Source organism: Thunnus albacares, chromosome 16, assembly GCF_914725855.1.
Source record: "Thunnus albacares chromosome 16, fThuAlb1.1, whole genome shotgun sequence".
Classification (NCBI taxonomy): domain Eukaryota; kingdom Metazoa; phylum Chordata; class Actinopteri; order Scombriformes; family Scombridae; genus Thunnus; species Thunnus albacares.
In genome coordinates, this window is record NC_058121.1 from 11,317,019 (window position 1) to 11,334,080 (window position 17,062).

Sequence of the window (17,062 nt, forward strand, 5' to 3'; positions counted from 1 at the left end):
AGTTCTCCACCTCTCTCCGCCTGCAGCCCTCCTCTCTTCAGGACATGCTTAAGTGGTTGGGGACTTTTCTTATTTCTGATTATACACACACTCACACACTAAAACATTTTCAAGAGGTCTTTTAAGTCAGGCTTTACAATGCCGTCGGAAAACAAATGATAGTGTGTGTGTGTGTGTGTGTGTGTGAGTGTGAGTGCGCACCAGTAAAAGTTCAATAGTGTGTGTGAACCCTGTGCCCTGCCTCAGTGTTTGCGCTGCCCGAGTGTTATGAGGAATGGAGTGGTTTATTGACAATAAGCATTTTCTTCTCTCTCTCTTTCCCTCTTTTCCTCTCTCTCACTGTCTTTCCACATGCCACTTTGCCTTGGAGATGAATGCCTAGCTGTCGTCATAGAAACCACCACAGCGCTACGGCCCCGATCATCTTGGCAACCTCACAAACTCTCAAACCATCAATTCTAAGTCTGAGTGCATGAAGAGAGTGTTTTTCTGTGTGTAGGGTCTTAAGCTCTTGTTATAGCTTGTTGTTGGCATTGAAAAGGAGGGAAGTCTGTTGGGAAATCTCCTCTCTGAGTGGGGAGGGATGACATGCGGAGGGGAAATGAAATTGGAGCAGAGCCGGGTGAGAGCGGTGGTGTTGAGAAGGAGTTAGGTGTTGAGCGCTGGCTCTGCTGCAAGCAAAAAAAAAAAAGCATTGAAATCACATTACTGACTTGACTGCATGTAGAGCAGAAAATGTAAATCCATTTATCAGTTAATTAAGAGAAAATTGATCAAAAAAGAGTGGTCCAAACTGATGCAACAGAGGCCAAGATATTGCGAATTTAGTCACTAATATGTGTTAAGCTCCAAAAACATTACATCCTACATTTCCCATAATGCAACCCAGTATTTTCTTTCATAAGCGCCCCCCTCGCCTTACAAACACCCACACTCCCCAATGCAAGATTTCTGTAAAATATTTTAAAAATAGATCAAGGGATAAATACAACAAAATACTGTTATTAATTTCTTGCCAAGAGTTGCATGAGAAGATTGAAACCACTCTCACGTGTGTGGTGGAGCTGGGGGCCGATTAGCATAACTCAGTATAAAGACTGAAAACAAAGAGAAATATCTAGCTGGGCTCTCGCCAAAGATCAAAATTACATCTACCAGTACCTCTACCACTAATTAACACATCATATCTCATTTGTTTAATCGGTACACAAACCAAAAAAATGCAATTTTGTGGTTTAAGAGTTATGTAGTGCAACTTTTTCCAGCACCTCTGTTTCTGTGCTTGTTGATAACAACAAGATGCCAGGAAGTCACCGCTCCCTGCTGTGGTTAAATAATGTATATATACACACATATATATCCTCAACAAACAAGATCAAACATGGTGATTAATGAGCTTTCAAGGTAGTGGTAGGCACATTTTTTAACTTTGGAGAGAGCCAGGCTAGGTTGCAACTCCTTGCAAGAAAGCTAAAATGCTAAACTATTCCTTTAAAACTCCAAGTCCAAACAGAGGTATCTGAGTGACCTCACATAAGTCATTTCCTCAGGATTGACAAAGTTCTCTCCAAAGCCACAGAAGAGGAATTGAACTGTTTTCACAGATTGAGTAGCACTTTCTGTGACCAGTAGATTGACTTTGACACGTGAAATCGGTGGAGTAAGTCATTTATTTAGCAAAAGTGCCAAACATTTGCTTGTTCTAGCGTCTAAAATAGAATTTTCTCTGGTTTATATCATTATTATTCAAATATATTTGGTTTTTGGTTGGACAAAACTAGCAAATTCAAGATGTCACCATGGGCTCTGGGCAACTGTGATGGGCATGGGTCAAGATTTTTTGACATTTATAAACTAAACAATTCCTTTATAAATCAATAATGAAAATAAGTTGCAACCTGAACCACAACTATTGTAATCTTTTCTTTGAGGAAGAGATATTTCAGACAGCCTGCTAAAAAAAAAGGAAGTTTTCTTTTGCTGGATCAAATCCGCAGCCAAAACATGGAGCTAATCTCTGATTTTATCAATATCCTCAGCCTTACTGTCGCCTCTTTCATCCCTCTTTTAAAACACCATGTTGACATGTATTGCAGCTCAGATAGTGATTGTCATAGCCAGTAAATGAGGAATAATATTGTTTCTGTGGTCGATATCTTATAGGGAGAGGAGCGGAGGCTGTTAGAGTACACAGGGTGCATCAGATAAGCCAGACTGCTGCTGTAGGTTTCTGTCATCAACAGGTCGTGCTTGGCTGAACCGAGGAGTTTAGACGGCCTCTGTGTGTTTGCCAAGCTAGAGGTGCTCATTATGGACACAAGTGTGTGTGTGTGTGTGTGTATGTGTGAGCGCTTGAGGTGGCAGGGGGAGGGGGCAGGTGGACAGTGTTTGGATTCAGAGTGGAGGTTTAGGGGCTTCGTGGGTCAACGGACCCTCAGACCATAAGAAAGAAGGGTCGTGCTTCTTGGGATCTGGTCTTTGTGTGTGTGTTTGGGTGTGTGTATATGTGTGCGTGTGTGTGTGAGAGAGAGGATGATCCAGGGGGTCTCTATTATTCTATTGGTGAGGAGAAGGGGGTGGTGTTAGCGGGACCCCATGCTGCTGGGACCAGGCCCTGTCTTTGAGGAGGGACGACAAATAGTCGACACATTTGCTTTAGTGTGTAAGACTGAGGGTCCATTGTCTCACGTGTGTCCTCCAGATGAGACACATGGCCTGTCCTGAGGTATAACTGCTTTCTGAATTTATACGCTCTGATTGCCAGCCTGGGTGTTGGGACCCCCAGAAAGTGTGGCAAGACAAATGTGAGGAGTCGTGTTTATTTGTTCTGACTTTACTCAAATCTTATCATTTTTCGTGAATAGTTGGATCATTTTAGCTCTTCAAGCATCTAAAAATATTGAGATAAAACTAGGTAAACAAAAATCACTCTTTGGATTAACTGGTCACAACCGTATGCACTTAAGCAACTGGTGATTGACCTCAGTACTTGTTGAGTACTAAACATAAACTGTTTAATACTGTGGAATCGAATGAGTGTTGTCCAGTATCGAAAGTTGGCAATGAATGCTATGTCAAATTGTTATGATGTTTGACTGCATGTGTTAGGATGAAATGTAAGGGGGGGGGGGTATTTCAGTGGTATTGTACTTCCATAAAGTTGGAAGACTCTCAAGAGACAGAAAAAAAAATTGAAAAAATGGTCGTGATTGGAGCAGGTCAAGACATCCTAACTTGAACTCCCTACAGTAGTATGAGTCAGGCTCCACTGAATCCTACGATGTCCACAGTGCAACTCAGTAGAGTCTTTAATTAGACCCTCCCTTGCTCCTAAATAACCATCTCTCATATTTGTAAGGCAGCCTTCTGTTAACAAGACTAGGTCAAAACCTAGTATATGGCTAGACCGTGTATAAAACGCTAAGGGTTTTAATTTGAAATGACAGATACAGGAAGTGGCAACACGTGGCGACCAAGCCCCCAGGAAGTGCGCAGGGCTTTGACTGAACCCAATTTGACATAGGGCCTTTTTCAATACCAAGTACGCCAAGTTCAGACTTGTGTTCTTGCTAGTTTGGACTTGGCAAGTTCGACTCAGGAGTACAAACCTCGGAGGACAGGAGGACACAGTACGATCGTTCTGTCTGCTGACAGCAGCAGCTTAGCTAGTCTCAACTCAAAGCTCCATTAACACTTTTTTCCTCACAAAAAAATTACCTCATTGACAGAGAGATGCAGTAAATTATGTTATTCAGTCTTTAATGTAGCTATGATAAAATCCAGACTGTTATGTATATAGACTGATCTGTTTATTTTAATACATTTATATTTATTGAAATGTGGTGATATCTGTACATATAGAGTCCCAGAGGCAGCGCTGCTGTTCTGTCCAGTCAAAACATGAAGCTTCACTTTATATTCAGACAAACTAATGTGGCAGCTTCAATCATGTATCAAAATGCTGCGGAGACATTAGAGCCAGCAGTAAATCATCAAAGAGCTACACAGATCAGTTCATCGGATCATGTTCTCCCCCGGGAGACGGACGTTGACCAGCTGATCATCTTAAGGTCAATTTATACTTTCTACTTTCTTGGTTCATCTGAGGTAAATTTCATCATCTGCTCAGGTCCGTGAAGACCCCTCTTTGGACATCTGCACACAGCCAAAATTTGTGACTGTGCGAACTCTACGTGCCAACTGCGCATGTTCCAAAAAAGCAAACAGGAATGCCTGCCTTGTCTACTGTATGTTTGTATGTACTGTATTTCTATCCTCATTGAGTTGTCGCTTTTCTTTTTCAACTTATTGTTGTTGTTCAGCAACATACATGAACTCCTCAGCCGCATTCAGACTGAAAACAGTCCTGTGTTAAACAATACAGGGGCTGTGTTATTTAAAGTGCCGGTGAGACAATGAAATACGATCCAGCAAGTCTGGTTGGAGAAACAGATTATTGCGTTTAAAGGCTGATCAGAACAACACAGCACAATTTGTATTACTCACCGACTGGATTTTACAACTCTGGAAAGTTATCATGCTGCAGGCCTGTTTACTAGCGGGCACATGTTGAATGCATCTGTGTCGGTGGACCTCCGAAAAAAGTATGAATGGAACCGCGTGTGCGTCTGCATGCAAGTCCACAGCTGTCCGCAGGCCAGGCACTGAATGCAGAAAGCATGAATTGGCCTTCGGGAGTTGGGCTGCTAGCAGCTGGCCAGCAGCCCCTTGCATCTCCGAAAATGTAGGAGCAAATTTCCAAATAGGTGTTATTTGAGAAAATTACGACAGCTTTTGGCCTGGCTCAAAATCTCCACCATTGCTGCCGGTTGGTGCAAAATGCATTCTGGGATACTTGGCTGTCCCAAGGTTTGGTGGCCTTTGGCCAACTTCAGCCAACCAATGGTGTAATTCAGTGAGTGGCTAAGTGACGGACAGGCATTCACGTATATAGGTCTAGCCCTGCTGTTGCAGTCCAGCCAAGAATCAAGAACTTTAAACACTGATGCACTTGGAAGTTTGACGTGTTTTGGTAAATGAACAAACTGGTTCCTCTAGTTGTTAGGGTAGTCCTCAAAGTAAGATATTGAAAAAGTATCATTTTAGTGTTGGTAGCAGAAGTCAGGTATTATACTCAACCAGTATCGAAACATTTGAAAAGACAACTAGCCCTACAAGTAGACATTGCTTCATTTTTAAGGCTCACAACTCTACTGCTTTAGAGGGTAGTTCATCTGTGCCCATACTCTCTAATGTTAATGTTCATCACGAGTCTGGTTGAACACTGCACCCATCTCCCACATTCTCCCACTTCACACAGTTTTGTGTGTTTTGTGCCCATTCTACACAGTCTCTCTCTGATCTGGGACACAATGAGCAGTGCAGTGTCTCGCAGTGGACGAGGAGCTTTTGTTTGAGCTGGCTCCCGGCCTATTGATCAGCCGTAACACTCTCCCCCCCCCCTTCCTTGTAAAGTGTGTGTGCGTGTGTGATCTCTGGAGCTGTGCGCTATAACAGCAGCAGTTCAGCTGCCTGCTGAGCGTGCAGCAGACGCACACACACAAAAGGTGTCGCCCACCCTACAAGTGCTAAGGACCGAGCTGAAAAGTTTGATTTTGGGATGAGAGAATAAGAGGAAGAAATAAAATATGGAGGGAAAAGATACAAAGAAAGGAAAGACGGAGAGGAAAGGAGGAGAGAAGGTACTTAATGTGGAACTCCCTGCTCCTTGTAATTTGCTGCGGGAGAGAGAGAGGAGGAGTCAGGGGGAGGGGAATACCCAGCAGGGAGGGAGCAGCAGAGAGCAGAGGCCATTCACTCTGACACTCACACACACACACTCACATGCAAACACACACATGAACACTTTTAGACACACACACATGCACGCAGTGGATGTGTTGCCACAGGAGAGAGGGAGGGAGAGAGGCATTCAGAAAGAGAAGCAGAAAGAAACTGAAGAGAGAACACACCAGCCAGAGGAGTGTGTTGTATGTGTGTGTGTGTTCAGGAGAAAACAGTGTGTGTATATTTTGAAGGAGTGGACTGCACGTTTGCTCCCAGGAGAAGGGATTCACAATGACTGGAAGAATGTGGAAAGTCTAAAGGGGGATCTTTCAGGCTTTGATGGGAATACTTTTTGGAATATTCTGGATATGTGACCCACTCTGGAAATCCTGTTTTCCTTCAAACCTGCACCTCACCGTTTAAAACAGCCTAATTTTTCATTTCTGGTGAAGGACAGCAAAGCAACAATGCCTACGGGTAAGCAGGATCTGTTTAAGTTCTTTTTTTTCCCTCAAAATGTATTCAGTGATGTTTCCCAGCATGTTGGAAAATTATAGACACCGAAACAGGTTTCCCCAGAGGTGAGGTGACTCTGTGATGTGGTGGGATCAGATTCTGCTGCCAAAGGTGTTGCATGTCTACAAACCTCATCAAAGGGGCTTAAACCATATTCATGTAGTCATGTAATGATGGTTTTCTTACAAAACAAGGTGGCTATTCAGCCCTGCCCCTTTCAGATACATTGTCTCGTATCACAAAGAGTGTAAAAAGCTGCTCATTTCTAGTGGCAACTGGTCAAACATCAGACAACTTATAATAAATATGAGGTCTTCTAAAGTCTCTGATGGATTGGCTGTTTGTCTTGTTCTTGGCTCTTTTGTGTGTGTGTGTGTGTGTGTGTGTGTGTGTGTGTGTGTGTGTGTGTGTGTGTGTGTGTGTGTGTGTGTGTGTGTGTGAGTGAGTGAGTGATATTTTTCCCTCAGCTGACAGCACTGTGTGAAGTGTCTTCGCAGCATTCGTCTCCTGGCAGAGCTGTTGTATGAACAGCGTCTCCTGGTTGTTTTCTCACCCCTGGTGTTGAATGGAGCGTGTTTGCTTTCTCGCAGACGTTGCGGGTTTAATTTCGAATGATGCTGAGGTGAAAATGTACATGGTTGTTCTTTCCTGGTCTTTGTGACTTGGGTTGTAAATTTTACTTTTAAAAACAAACTACAAAACTTCAGGTATGTTTCTGTGTTTATCTGTCGAGGAATTCCAGATGAATGTGGTACAAAACATCTCTTTTCTTTGTTTGAGATTCTTTTTTTTTGTACGGGATCTCTAACAAGTGAAGGGGAACAGAAAAACTCATTCTGCTCTCTGTTTTTTTAACTCCTCATATCTCTGAACACATGTCAGCTTCTGGCTGGGTGTAGGTTTGACTGAGTGTTGAGATGCCATTCTGCAGCCTGTGACCCAAATTAGAGCCTTGAGGGTAGCAGTTGGGGGGTGGCTACAAATGGTGATAGAGGAGTGCAAAGGAGAAGAGAGGAGGAGGGGGGGATAATAACTGTTTAGAGCAAACTCTTTGGTTTAGAGGTGCCAGAGACAATGGGACCCCTCCGTCCTCCTCCTCCCACCCTGCTAGCTCAGTCCTCTGGGGGAGGACATCTGCCCCCTGTCCTGAGCACTCACGTGCAGGGAACTGCAACCCCACAGAGGCTGGATGGGTGGGGGCAGGAGTCATCTGTCTAATATACAAAACAAATCAATAGTTTTCCAATCTCAATCTCATGCTTCAGTGTCCATTGAAGTGTGTGTGTGAGAGTGTGTAGTGTAGCAAGGAACTTTGCAGGAAACTGAAGGTGGATGCAGAGAGTCAGCAGCAGAGGTTTTTCCCTAAGCTGAAATCCAATCAGGTCAGAGAACGAGGCTAGTGTGTCACACTCAGAGGGAGGGCAAGGGTGTGTGCAGCAGCAAGGGTCACACGGGTGTCCCAAGGGTGGGTGCAAGTGTGTGTGTGTCTGAAAATAGTGGGTGTAAGTTTGCGGGCGGACATTTTCCCACAGAGGCTAAGCACCGGCGCTGTCAGCTCTTAAACTGCGCTGCACATTCCTCGGCTGGTGTCCACAGTGTCAATAACAAACGGAGAAACTAGGCAAGAATACAGAGGCTTTAACTCGCATAAACACAACCTGAAGATAAAAGGGTGTTAATCTGTGTACATAAAATATGTGATTGCGCCTGAGCATGTCTTCGCCTTTAAATCATTTCAAGGGTTTTTACTTTATCGCAAGAGAAAAGCCATTTGTTGCTAATTAGCCTCCCAGCTGTGAGCGTGTTTATTTTGGCCATGTTTTGCGAGGCAATGAAAGCCGCAGGACTCAATTAAGTTACACATCACGTTTAATCTTCACCAGTCATGACGTGTGTTGAGATGTTTGAGATACCGTCTGGAGATTGTCGGAGCAACACTGCCTCAACACTTTGTCTACTACATCAGCATCCTCTTGTCTTTCTCTATCCATCCATCCTACTAAACATCTGCATTATAATGTATGGCCCAGTCAGCGCAGCTCTTTGTTGGTGCGGTGATGAGTTGCTCAGCGAAAACCCCGCCCCCTGACTTCAATCCCATCCTTCGCCCCTCTCCATCTCTCCCACCTCTGCCCTCTCTCTTCTTCTGCCTCTGCTTCTCCGCAGTTGTTTGACCGCAGTGTGAAATCCTGAGTGACACTTTAAGGTCCTTAGCGTCAGTTGAGATCAAGCCTGCGTCTCTATCAGAAACAGAGACTGACCTTAAGTGGACGCGGCGGAGGATGTGAGGCCGTAACTAAACAGGCAGCAAGGACTTAGATGTCAGTCTGCAGGGAACAAAAGAAAACTGTATGAGATCAATCTTTATTACTCTTAGAAGATGAAAACTGAGACCGAAAGGTGTGGGTGCTGCAAGAATATAGTAGATCGGTTTGGGATCGAGAGTCCTTTTTAAGGGTTAAAGAACTACAAAAGGCGGGATTCAAAATGCGAGTGGGAAATGGAAACGAGAAAAAAACAAGGGAGTGGGAGGTGTTTGACCTTTGGCCTTTCTTCTCATCTTTTCTTCCTACTTTCATTCCTTTGGGTCCTCTCCTCCTCATTTCTCACTCTCAAACATCGCATATGCTCTCTTCTCACCATATTTGCCCCATTATGTTATCTTTTCAGATATCTTTCAAATCGCAGCCTCAAGTGTTACCGAGATGCTGCTGGAGTTAATAATAAGATTTTCATTTACATTTTCAGTGTAGAGCTGCAACAATTAGGTGATTAATCAATTAGTCAATCAACAGAAAATTAATCGGCAACTATTTTGAATTGCTTTAGCCTTTTTTAAGGAAAAATTACAAACATTTGCTGGTTGCAGCTTGTCAGATGTGAAGATTTTAAGCTTTTTTAGGTCATACATGAAAGGAAACTGAATATCTTTGGATTTTGGACTGTTGATCGGACAAAACAAGACATTTGAAGACATCACCATGGGCTCGAAGTAATCATAACAGGACTTTTTGACTACTGTCTGACATTTTCTAAACAAACGATCAATCGATTAATTGAGAAAATAATCAGCAGAAAGTAATAGTTAGTTGCAGCCCTATTTCAGTGCACTCGGTGAGGAAGGTAATGTCAATAAGCTACATCAGTATTATAATCAGTTGCCATCTGGACGGCCTTTTGCAGAATAAACAAGAACACACACTGACAAACAAGGCTGATTAAAGGATCCATGAACTGTAGCAAATGTGTGGTCAGGTCTTTTCTAGTTTAACTCACTCCTTTGAAACAAAAAGCTTCAGTTTTTTCCTTCAAGCTTCAGTCCTTTCAGCTGCTACTATTCTACACAGCTGTGCTGGTGATGTTGTCGGTTTGAGTCTCAGACCAGTCGTTTAGTGGCCAGCTGAAGACAGATAATACCAGGCACCTGTGAATGTTTGCAATATTGTTTTCTCTTTCTTTTCAGAGATGCAAGTCATGTGTATTTAATCATATTTGCTTTACTCACAGTTGAGATTAATGTTTTTAAACAATTAATTTCCTGGTGCCATTTCCTGGTTCGCCCTTCCCAGTGTTGCCAAAGTCCAGTTGGACAATTGAGAATCTGGTTTCCAGATAACTTCCAGATAAGGTTTAAAACTCCCTAACTCTTAAAAAAATTGATGATTATAATGTCCTGTTTGTTTAACTGTACAAGGAGAAAGCTGCATTCAGATGAGAATGAAGTAATTTGAGTGGGAATGGGGAGTGTTATGAACACATGTGCTCCAAATGCAAATATGAGCCCTGGTGGTCTGCAGTAACATACACAGGCCTGTCCATGTGTATTTTTACATAGTAAAGTATATGCTTGTAGAGGCATGGTCTGAGCCCATAGGAATGTTCTGTGGAGATCACATCCATGCTGCTAACTTGGCGGAGTTCCTTTACGACCTGACAAACATATTCTAAGTTTGATCGTCGCATAATAGGAAGAGAGAGAAGAAGAATGGCAGGAAGGGAGAAAGAAAATGGCAGGAATCGAGACAGTAGCAGAGGTTGATGTAATTGACAGGATTTGAATAGGAGTGAGTGAACAAGTGGAAACAAGGAAGAATGCGAGAGGAACGGAGGAGAAGAAAGAAATAAACAAAGATGGAAGGAAAGGAGAGAGGCTTTCAGTATAGACACATGGTCTTAGCCTTTGCTCACTGGTGTGATGGTCTCTTTTTCTTCCTCTCTTCTCTATATCTTCTCCTCGGACACACCAAGAGGTGGCACAATGAAATTGATGATGTAGTGGCTACTGCACTTGTGGCTCATGCAGAGCCTACTGTTGTGTGTGGTTAGTCACAAAAGGGATAAGAAGAGTAAATCTCCATCGGCATTGCTTCTTATTCATCATAGCAGGGTTGTATAAAATCAGAAAGTGCAACAATATGATGATGAGCTTCCTTCATTTTGGACTCTGGTTCTGTTCCCACCCTCAAAGATCAGCATTGTTAAGGCAGTTAGCACAGTTGCAAATATGCGTAACAAAGTTCGAACTTTAAGCAAAAGCACCATGCAAATTTACTGTGACTCCATGAACAATATCCACTGATGTTGGCAGTTCCACTGAATTTTTTTTTTGGGGGGGGGTCCGAAATGTTTGGAACCCTGGTGCAAAAGTTTGTACTTTCCATATCCACATAGCTGTGAGGATCCGAACATGTGATGTGAACTTGTGTCACCTGCCCAGGTCAGGGTCCACGTGCAGTCCAAAATTTATGACCATGTGGTCCTTACTGCCAACAAATGTGTAAACACATCCGTCCGTGCAGATACCCTATGTAGCATAAATAGAATCGCATGCATTGACTGCGTGGCAGAGTACTGGTTGCTGTAATAATTCCTCTTCTCCATCCTGCAAACTATTCCCTCTCTTTCATGACACGGTCCTCACTCTGTGCAAAAATGTCCTACAAGTTCAGCCAAAGCTAATGTGAGCCTTCAGCAGTCGGAGTTCGCCAAACCAAATGGATATTTTCCAAAGATTTATTGCTGAGGGATACTCCCTGGTCGCAAGTAAGCTTTGTTGCTGGAACCAGAATGCTACACATTGTCAGTCTATTACTCTTGTTTAAACCCAATGATTAGGGATAACACACAACTTAAAATAAACATGGGGGACTTTTAATGTTTTTGGGTTGTCCATCCGTCCATCCCGTTCTCGTGAACATGATATCTCACCAATGCCTTGAAGAAATTTCTTGAAATTTGGCACAAATGTCCGCTTTGGCCCAAGGATGAACTGATTAGATTTTGGTGGTCAAAGGTCAAGATCACTGTGACCTCACAAAACGTGTTTTTGGCTATAACTCAAGAATTCATACACTAATTATGACAACATTTCACACAAATGTCTAATAGGATAAAATGATGAAGGGATGACATTTTTGTATCCAAAAGGTCAAAGGTCAACTTCACTGTGATTGGTCATAATGTTCTCAAAAACACTTTTCTGGCCATGATTCAACACCAAAACTCAGGAACAGAAGGGGAGATTGTGACCATATTTCACATTTGGTCAGATACTGAATTGGTGACACCAATCTTGGTTCCTACCTTTTTAGTTTTAGAATTTGTAGCTTCTTTGAAGCAACATCCATATCTGAAGCTTTGTCTACTGTCATGATTACAACTTTGTGTTCTATCAGAATCAGGTTTATTGGCCAAGCATGTGAACACATACAAGGAAAATACACTTAATACCTTTTTAATTAAATTCCTTCAAAGTCTTCACTACAAATATTTTCAGTCTGAACAGACATGGATGTAAACTGCAACTTGACTGGCTGACAGAGGCATGCAACCGCAAGGCAGTATTTCTAGGTTGGAGCTGCTTTGTAACCAACATCTGCATATGACATCATTCTTTGAACATATTTTGATCTTGTTTATAGTTTAAATGTCTATGTAGGATGTTCACATGCCCATTATGAAGCACTCACAGAGCTGTTTGAACTACTTACGAGGATCATCAGGGCTGTAAAGAGACGAGGGTGTTCACAGCTGTTTGCTGACCACTCCAGGGTAAAGAGCACTTCAGGTGACCATAAAGTGTGTGAGTGAAGTGGACGAGTTAAGTGTAGCATGAGTCATTAAACCTGGACTGGTAGTTGACATGTCGGACTGACTGCATCTATGCAGTGTCGAGTCTCAGTTGTAATCGTCATGCACATGTCGTGCTCTTGAATTGTTTGCCCTTGGCTGGTGTGGTGCATGACATCATGGATAGATTTATAGATTAAATAGTTTAATTGTTTATTAATGAGGAAAACTGACTACATTGACTCTACTGTACCTTCTGTAAACACACTGTAGCATATTGTTGGTCCATTCATTCCAGATTGACATCAGTATTTATTCATTCTTAGACTAAATTAGCATCTTCATTAGCATTAGTCAGTCATTAGTTATGGTGGAATTATATTTGGCAGTTCATGTGCCTCTTGCTTTTGTAAATTACATCCAAGTTTGCTTTCTAGCAGTCTGCTTCTTCCTTCCTTTTTGTTGGCTCACTTCTTGGTACATTACTGTGACCAACTACCACAAACCAGCGAAATAGTGCGAAACCATCCAGAGGAGTGTGTATCAAGTCACTCTTCCTTGTGCATGATACAAACAAAACACTTCTAAAAACATTGCTTCGTAGCGCTACTCCACAAGGTACCTTTTTATTTATTTATTTATTTTAAAGGAGCAGATCCAAACTACATTTTATATCCAAAAGTTGCCGTCTTTCCTGTTGCAAGACGATCACAAGTCTGAAAATGCTTCCAGTCATGGAAAGTGAAGAGAAAAATGTGGATGTAATCCAGACGAGCTGCTGATTATCTGCCAGATTCCTTCAGTGTATGTGAATGTTTGTGATGTAGTATGATACTTTTAAAATCCAATTTCTACACAGATTTTGTAATATGGATTTTTTTTAATCTAAAAATGATTTCAGGCTGAATAATTGTGTTCATTCATTTATAATAACCACTACACTGGACTGTAGTAAAACAAAACGTGACTGATAGAGTTTTGTCAGTGTTTTGCTCTCTTTGTGAGTATTGGCTGTCTGGTCTTCAGTCTGGTTCCCTCTGGTTCTTGCTGTTTGCCTTCCGGATGGGCTTGATGTTCAACATATTGAACTTGGCTGAATAGTAAAGCACCCCAGCTCTTTGTCTTTTTCAAGTTAAATGAAAGCCAGAGATTGAAGCCAGGTTGCGCAGGCACTGGCTGATTCACTCACTCTCTAGTCTGGCAGGAAACACAGTCCTCACACACTATCCTAATCCTTGCATGCACGTACATACATCTCACACACACACACACACTCAGAGGAGAAACAGTCCCAACCTGCATTCTTAGGACCATAATTAGAGATCATTTACAAGGATCAGGTTGAACATAATCTGGACAGGAGGTAACTAAAGCCTGGCCATCTTCTCTCTCTGTATGTGTGTGTGTGTGTGTTGAGGAGGGGGGTTCAGGTTGTCTATGTGTGTACAAGAGCCAGCTCACCCAGGAAACAGCCAAGGTGTGCCCCAAACATGAAGCTGGAAGGTGGGAAGGAGGGGCTGGGCAAACACAAGATGGAGCAATCTCTCTCTCTCTTGATGTTTGTGTTTTTCGCTGCAAACGGAAACACATGGTTTCACTGTATTTACTCTCCTTGTATGTTTGTGTTTGTTTGTGTCTGTCTGTGTATGCAGGTTGCACACGTGCACATTCCGCACGTCCATATCTAGCCTCACAAGTTGGTGTGAGGACCATTAAGTTATTAACTCAATCTTATCTGTGGAGTGATAAACCTAATGCATTTTGTGTGAAACATACACACACATGCCATAGTTTAAATACATCATCCACTGTGATAAGGAAGGCTATGTCATAGATTTGTCAAAGAGCAAAGAAAATGATCAGTTACCTATTAATATCATGATGTGTAATATAAATAATAGCCTTTCGTGCTGTGTGTACATTAACTTGAAAGCAGTGTGTTGCTTATCAAGAAGCCAAGGCTATTAGTTCGTGTGTGTGTGTGTGTGTACGTGTGTGTGTGTTGTTTTCAACCACTAGATTACTTCTCATTCTCTGATATGTAATTGTTAAAAACTGGGTCAGGCTTGGGAGCGCAGACATTTGGATGGACACACACGCACAAACACACACAGGCACGGTGAATCAGTTCCAAACTCGTCTGAGGAAAATACAGTTTCATGTCACTTCAGTTTTGGACGCTCCAATTCCTTCCTGCTTTTCTTGGCACAGCGGTGGAGCAAAATTAAAACTAGAGAAAGCTGTGATTCAGCACTTTAGACTCTACCTTCATTGTTATTTTTTGAGAGATGTATTTCAAAACACTTCAGTTTGCATATTAGGAGAGAGTTGAAAGAGAAAGAGAAAGATCTGTACCGCTCTCATGTCTATGTTTCAACTATGGAAATGGGTTTTGTGTCACTGATTTGTTGACACTTATGCAGTTCTTGTCAGATTCCCAAATTCCCAAAATTTCCAACTCCAAACTGAATTAAATCAGGTTGCTGACATCAGTGATTTTGTACATCTTGGTCGCTTGTAATTACGGTTAAAGCGATATAGACGAATGCAGCATGTAACTCCCCATAAAACCATTATTTGTTGCTTTTACATTTCTGTTTTTGAGTGCAAGTTTAAGAGCTTAGCTTAGCTTTGTCCCCCTGGTTCCATCTTTATGCTAAGCTACAAGCTAATTGCCCTCTGGATCCAGCTCCAAACTTAACACAGAGAGTGGTATTGATCCTCTCGCAACTCTCAGTCAGAAAGTACTACATGGTGATATAGTCACACATGTAATATAATAGGTCACATGTTTTGTTTCCTGCTTCTTCGTTCTTTGGCTCCAAGTGGCCAAAAGATCAAGACTTTGATACAAGCAGTTTCAGAGCAGGAACATGTAGATTCAGTTTCTGCACTTGGTATTGATGCAGTAGTGGTTTACCGTAATCAAACCTGTGATCTTCTCATATCAGAGCAGTCTAACAAGCAATTGTTCTCAAGTTGTTGTTCTCAATAGAGGTGTCACCATAGTAAAAAGACCCCCAAGGTATGTATTTGAAAGGTGAGAGAGTGGGTATGTACCGGGATTCTTTGAGGTTGTTCTCAGTTTTACGTTTCATGTTTTTGAACACAAGTCTGTGATCTCCGATGCTTTGATGTGAGACAGGTTTAGGCTGAGCTGGTGCTGCTGGCAGCGAGAGAGCAGCGCTGTCCTATAGCGAGCTGGATCACAGTGTTTCCACAACACCAGAGCTGCGGGGTCATCGGTATAGCGAGCTTTGATGATAAAGAGTGGTGTCAGACTCCCATCAAGTTGGTATGAGTCTTTGCTTGTCTGTTTAGGTGTGTGTATTTGCTCCCTGTTCTTCCCGTCAAAGCTGGCCTTTCTATGAAGCAAGACCTTGGAAAACGTCGGGGGGGAAACTTGGATGGCTTCCGTCTGATATGCTGCATGTGTGGTTTCACTTCAGCTGGCCTGACTGTGGGGCCTTGGGAGTTGGTAATCATATCTTAACGGATCTCTCCACAGACAGAAGGTTGCGAGCCAGTTTGGCACCGGCTTGACGCCAAATAGACTCCTGTAGCTGCACACACACAGACACACAAACCTGCCTGTCTTCTGTGGAAATAGGGCTTTCATTCATCGCCTCAGAGAGGAGTGTTCTCAGCATTACACAGTTAATCTTGTCATTAAATCTCTTGCTCTGTATTGCTGCTAAAATGCTCACACTTACAGTTATGAGGGGCACAAATAAATTAGAAAACGTAATGACAAGTTTCTTAATGTGTGTATATTCTCACACAGTGTAGTAGTAACTGATGGTTCCTTGTGTGTGAATCATTTCATTGGGTGGGACTGGAGACATATCTGTCAGAGTTAGTGGTCCTCATATGGCGGGTGGTCAGTCGGGCTGTGGTCAGCTGGTATGTCAGGAATTGGGTTGCTAAACAGATGGAGGCTGTCAGAATATGCAAGTGGTATTGCAACTGCTAGAAGTTACATACAGTGCATCTCTTTAATACTTCATTTGAAAGAGGGAAGGACAGGGTGGTGCCTGTTGGGAGTGTGAATTTAATTAGAATTTTAACGGCTCTCTGTGTGTGACATTTGCAACTCTGAGCATTAACAAATCATCAGGTCATTTTGAGAAGAAACGTTATATTTTACACATTGCCTGAAAGTACAATATTAAAGTTTATATACTTATATTTGTATTATATGTTGTCATAAAAGAGGGATCCCTCCTCTGCTGCTCTTTCTGAAGTTTTGGCCATTTGATTTTTCTCGTTAATTAAGTTTTTACAATGTTTTTTTCCCTCATCCAAATGGAGGATCTCAGAATAGAGGGTGTTTTAGTCCAAATAAAGCTAAAACTTTGAGTTTTAATGTAGCAACATCACGGTGACGGGCAGCAACAGCATGTATTGTATCTGCTGCTTTAAGTTTAGAGACACTAGCATATCAATTTCACTTAAATATATTAAAGATGCCGATTGTCTAGACAGTGGTCTTACTCGATTACAGCAATTACATGATGGCATCATGATTGATATGACAACCATATATTTAAAAATGCAATAAGCAGAGACTTTGTTTTGGCACTTAAACTAACAATGGCAGTACGTCACAACAAGTCAAAGGGTTGCATCGGTGTTGGCGTGTTGCTACGTGTTGGTACAGATGGAGAGATTTTGAAATACAAACTAGGAT

At 42.2% G+C, this 17,062-nt stretch overlaps 1 protein-coding gene across 3 annotated transcripts in view; it reads left to right on the forward strand.

Moving 5' to 3' along the window:
• LOC122965369 (pleckstrin homology domain-containing family G member 1) overlaps positions 1 to 17,062 on the forward strand; it is a 75,744-nt gene that overhangs the window by 34,830 nt on the left and 23,852 nt on the right. The window contains exon 1 of one of the 3 annotated variants that reach the window (XM_044329386.1): positions 5,940 to 6,264. The exons of the other annotated variants lie outside the window; for them this stretch is intronic. Within the exon in view, the coding sequence (XP_044185321.1) occupies positions 6,255 to 6,264 (10 nt within the window). The 5' untranslated portion in view covers positions 5,940 to 6,254. Of the gene's footprint in view, positions 1 to 5,939; positions 6,265 to 17,062 lie in introns of those variants that run through there. 3 annotated transcript variants of the gene reach the window in all.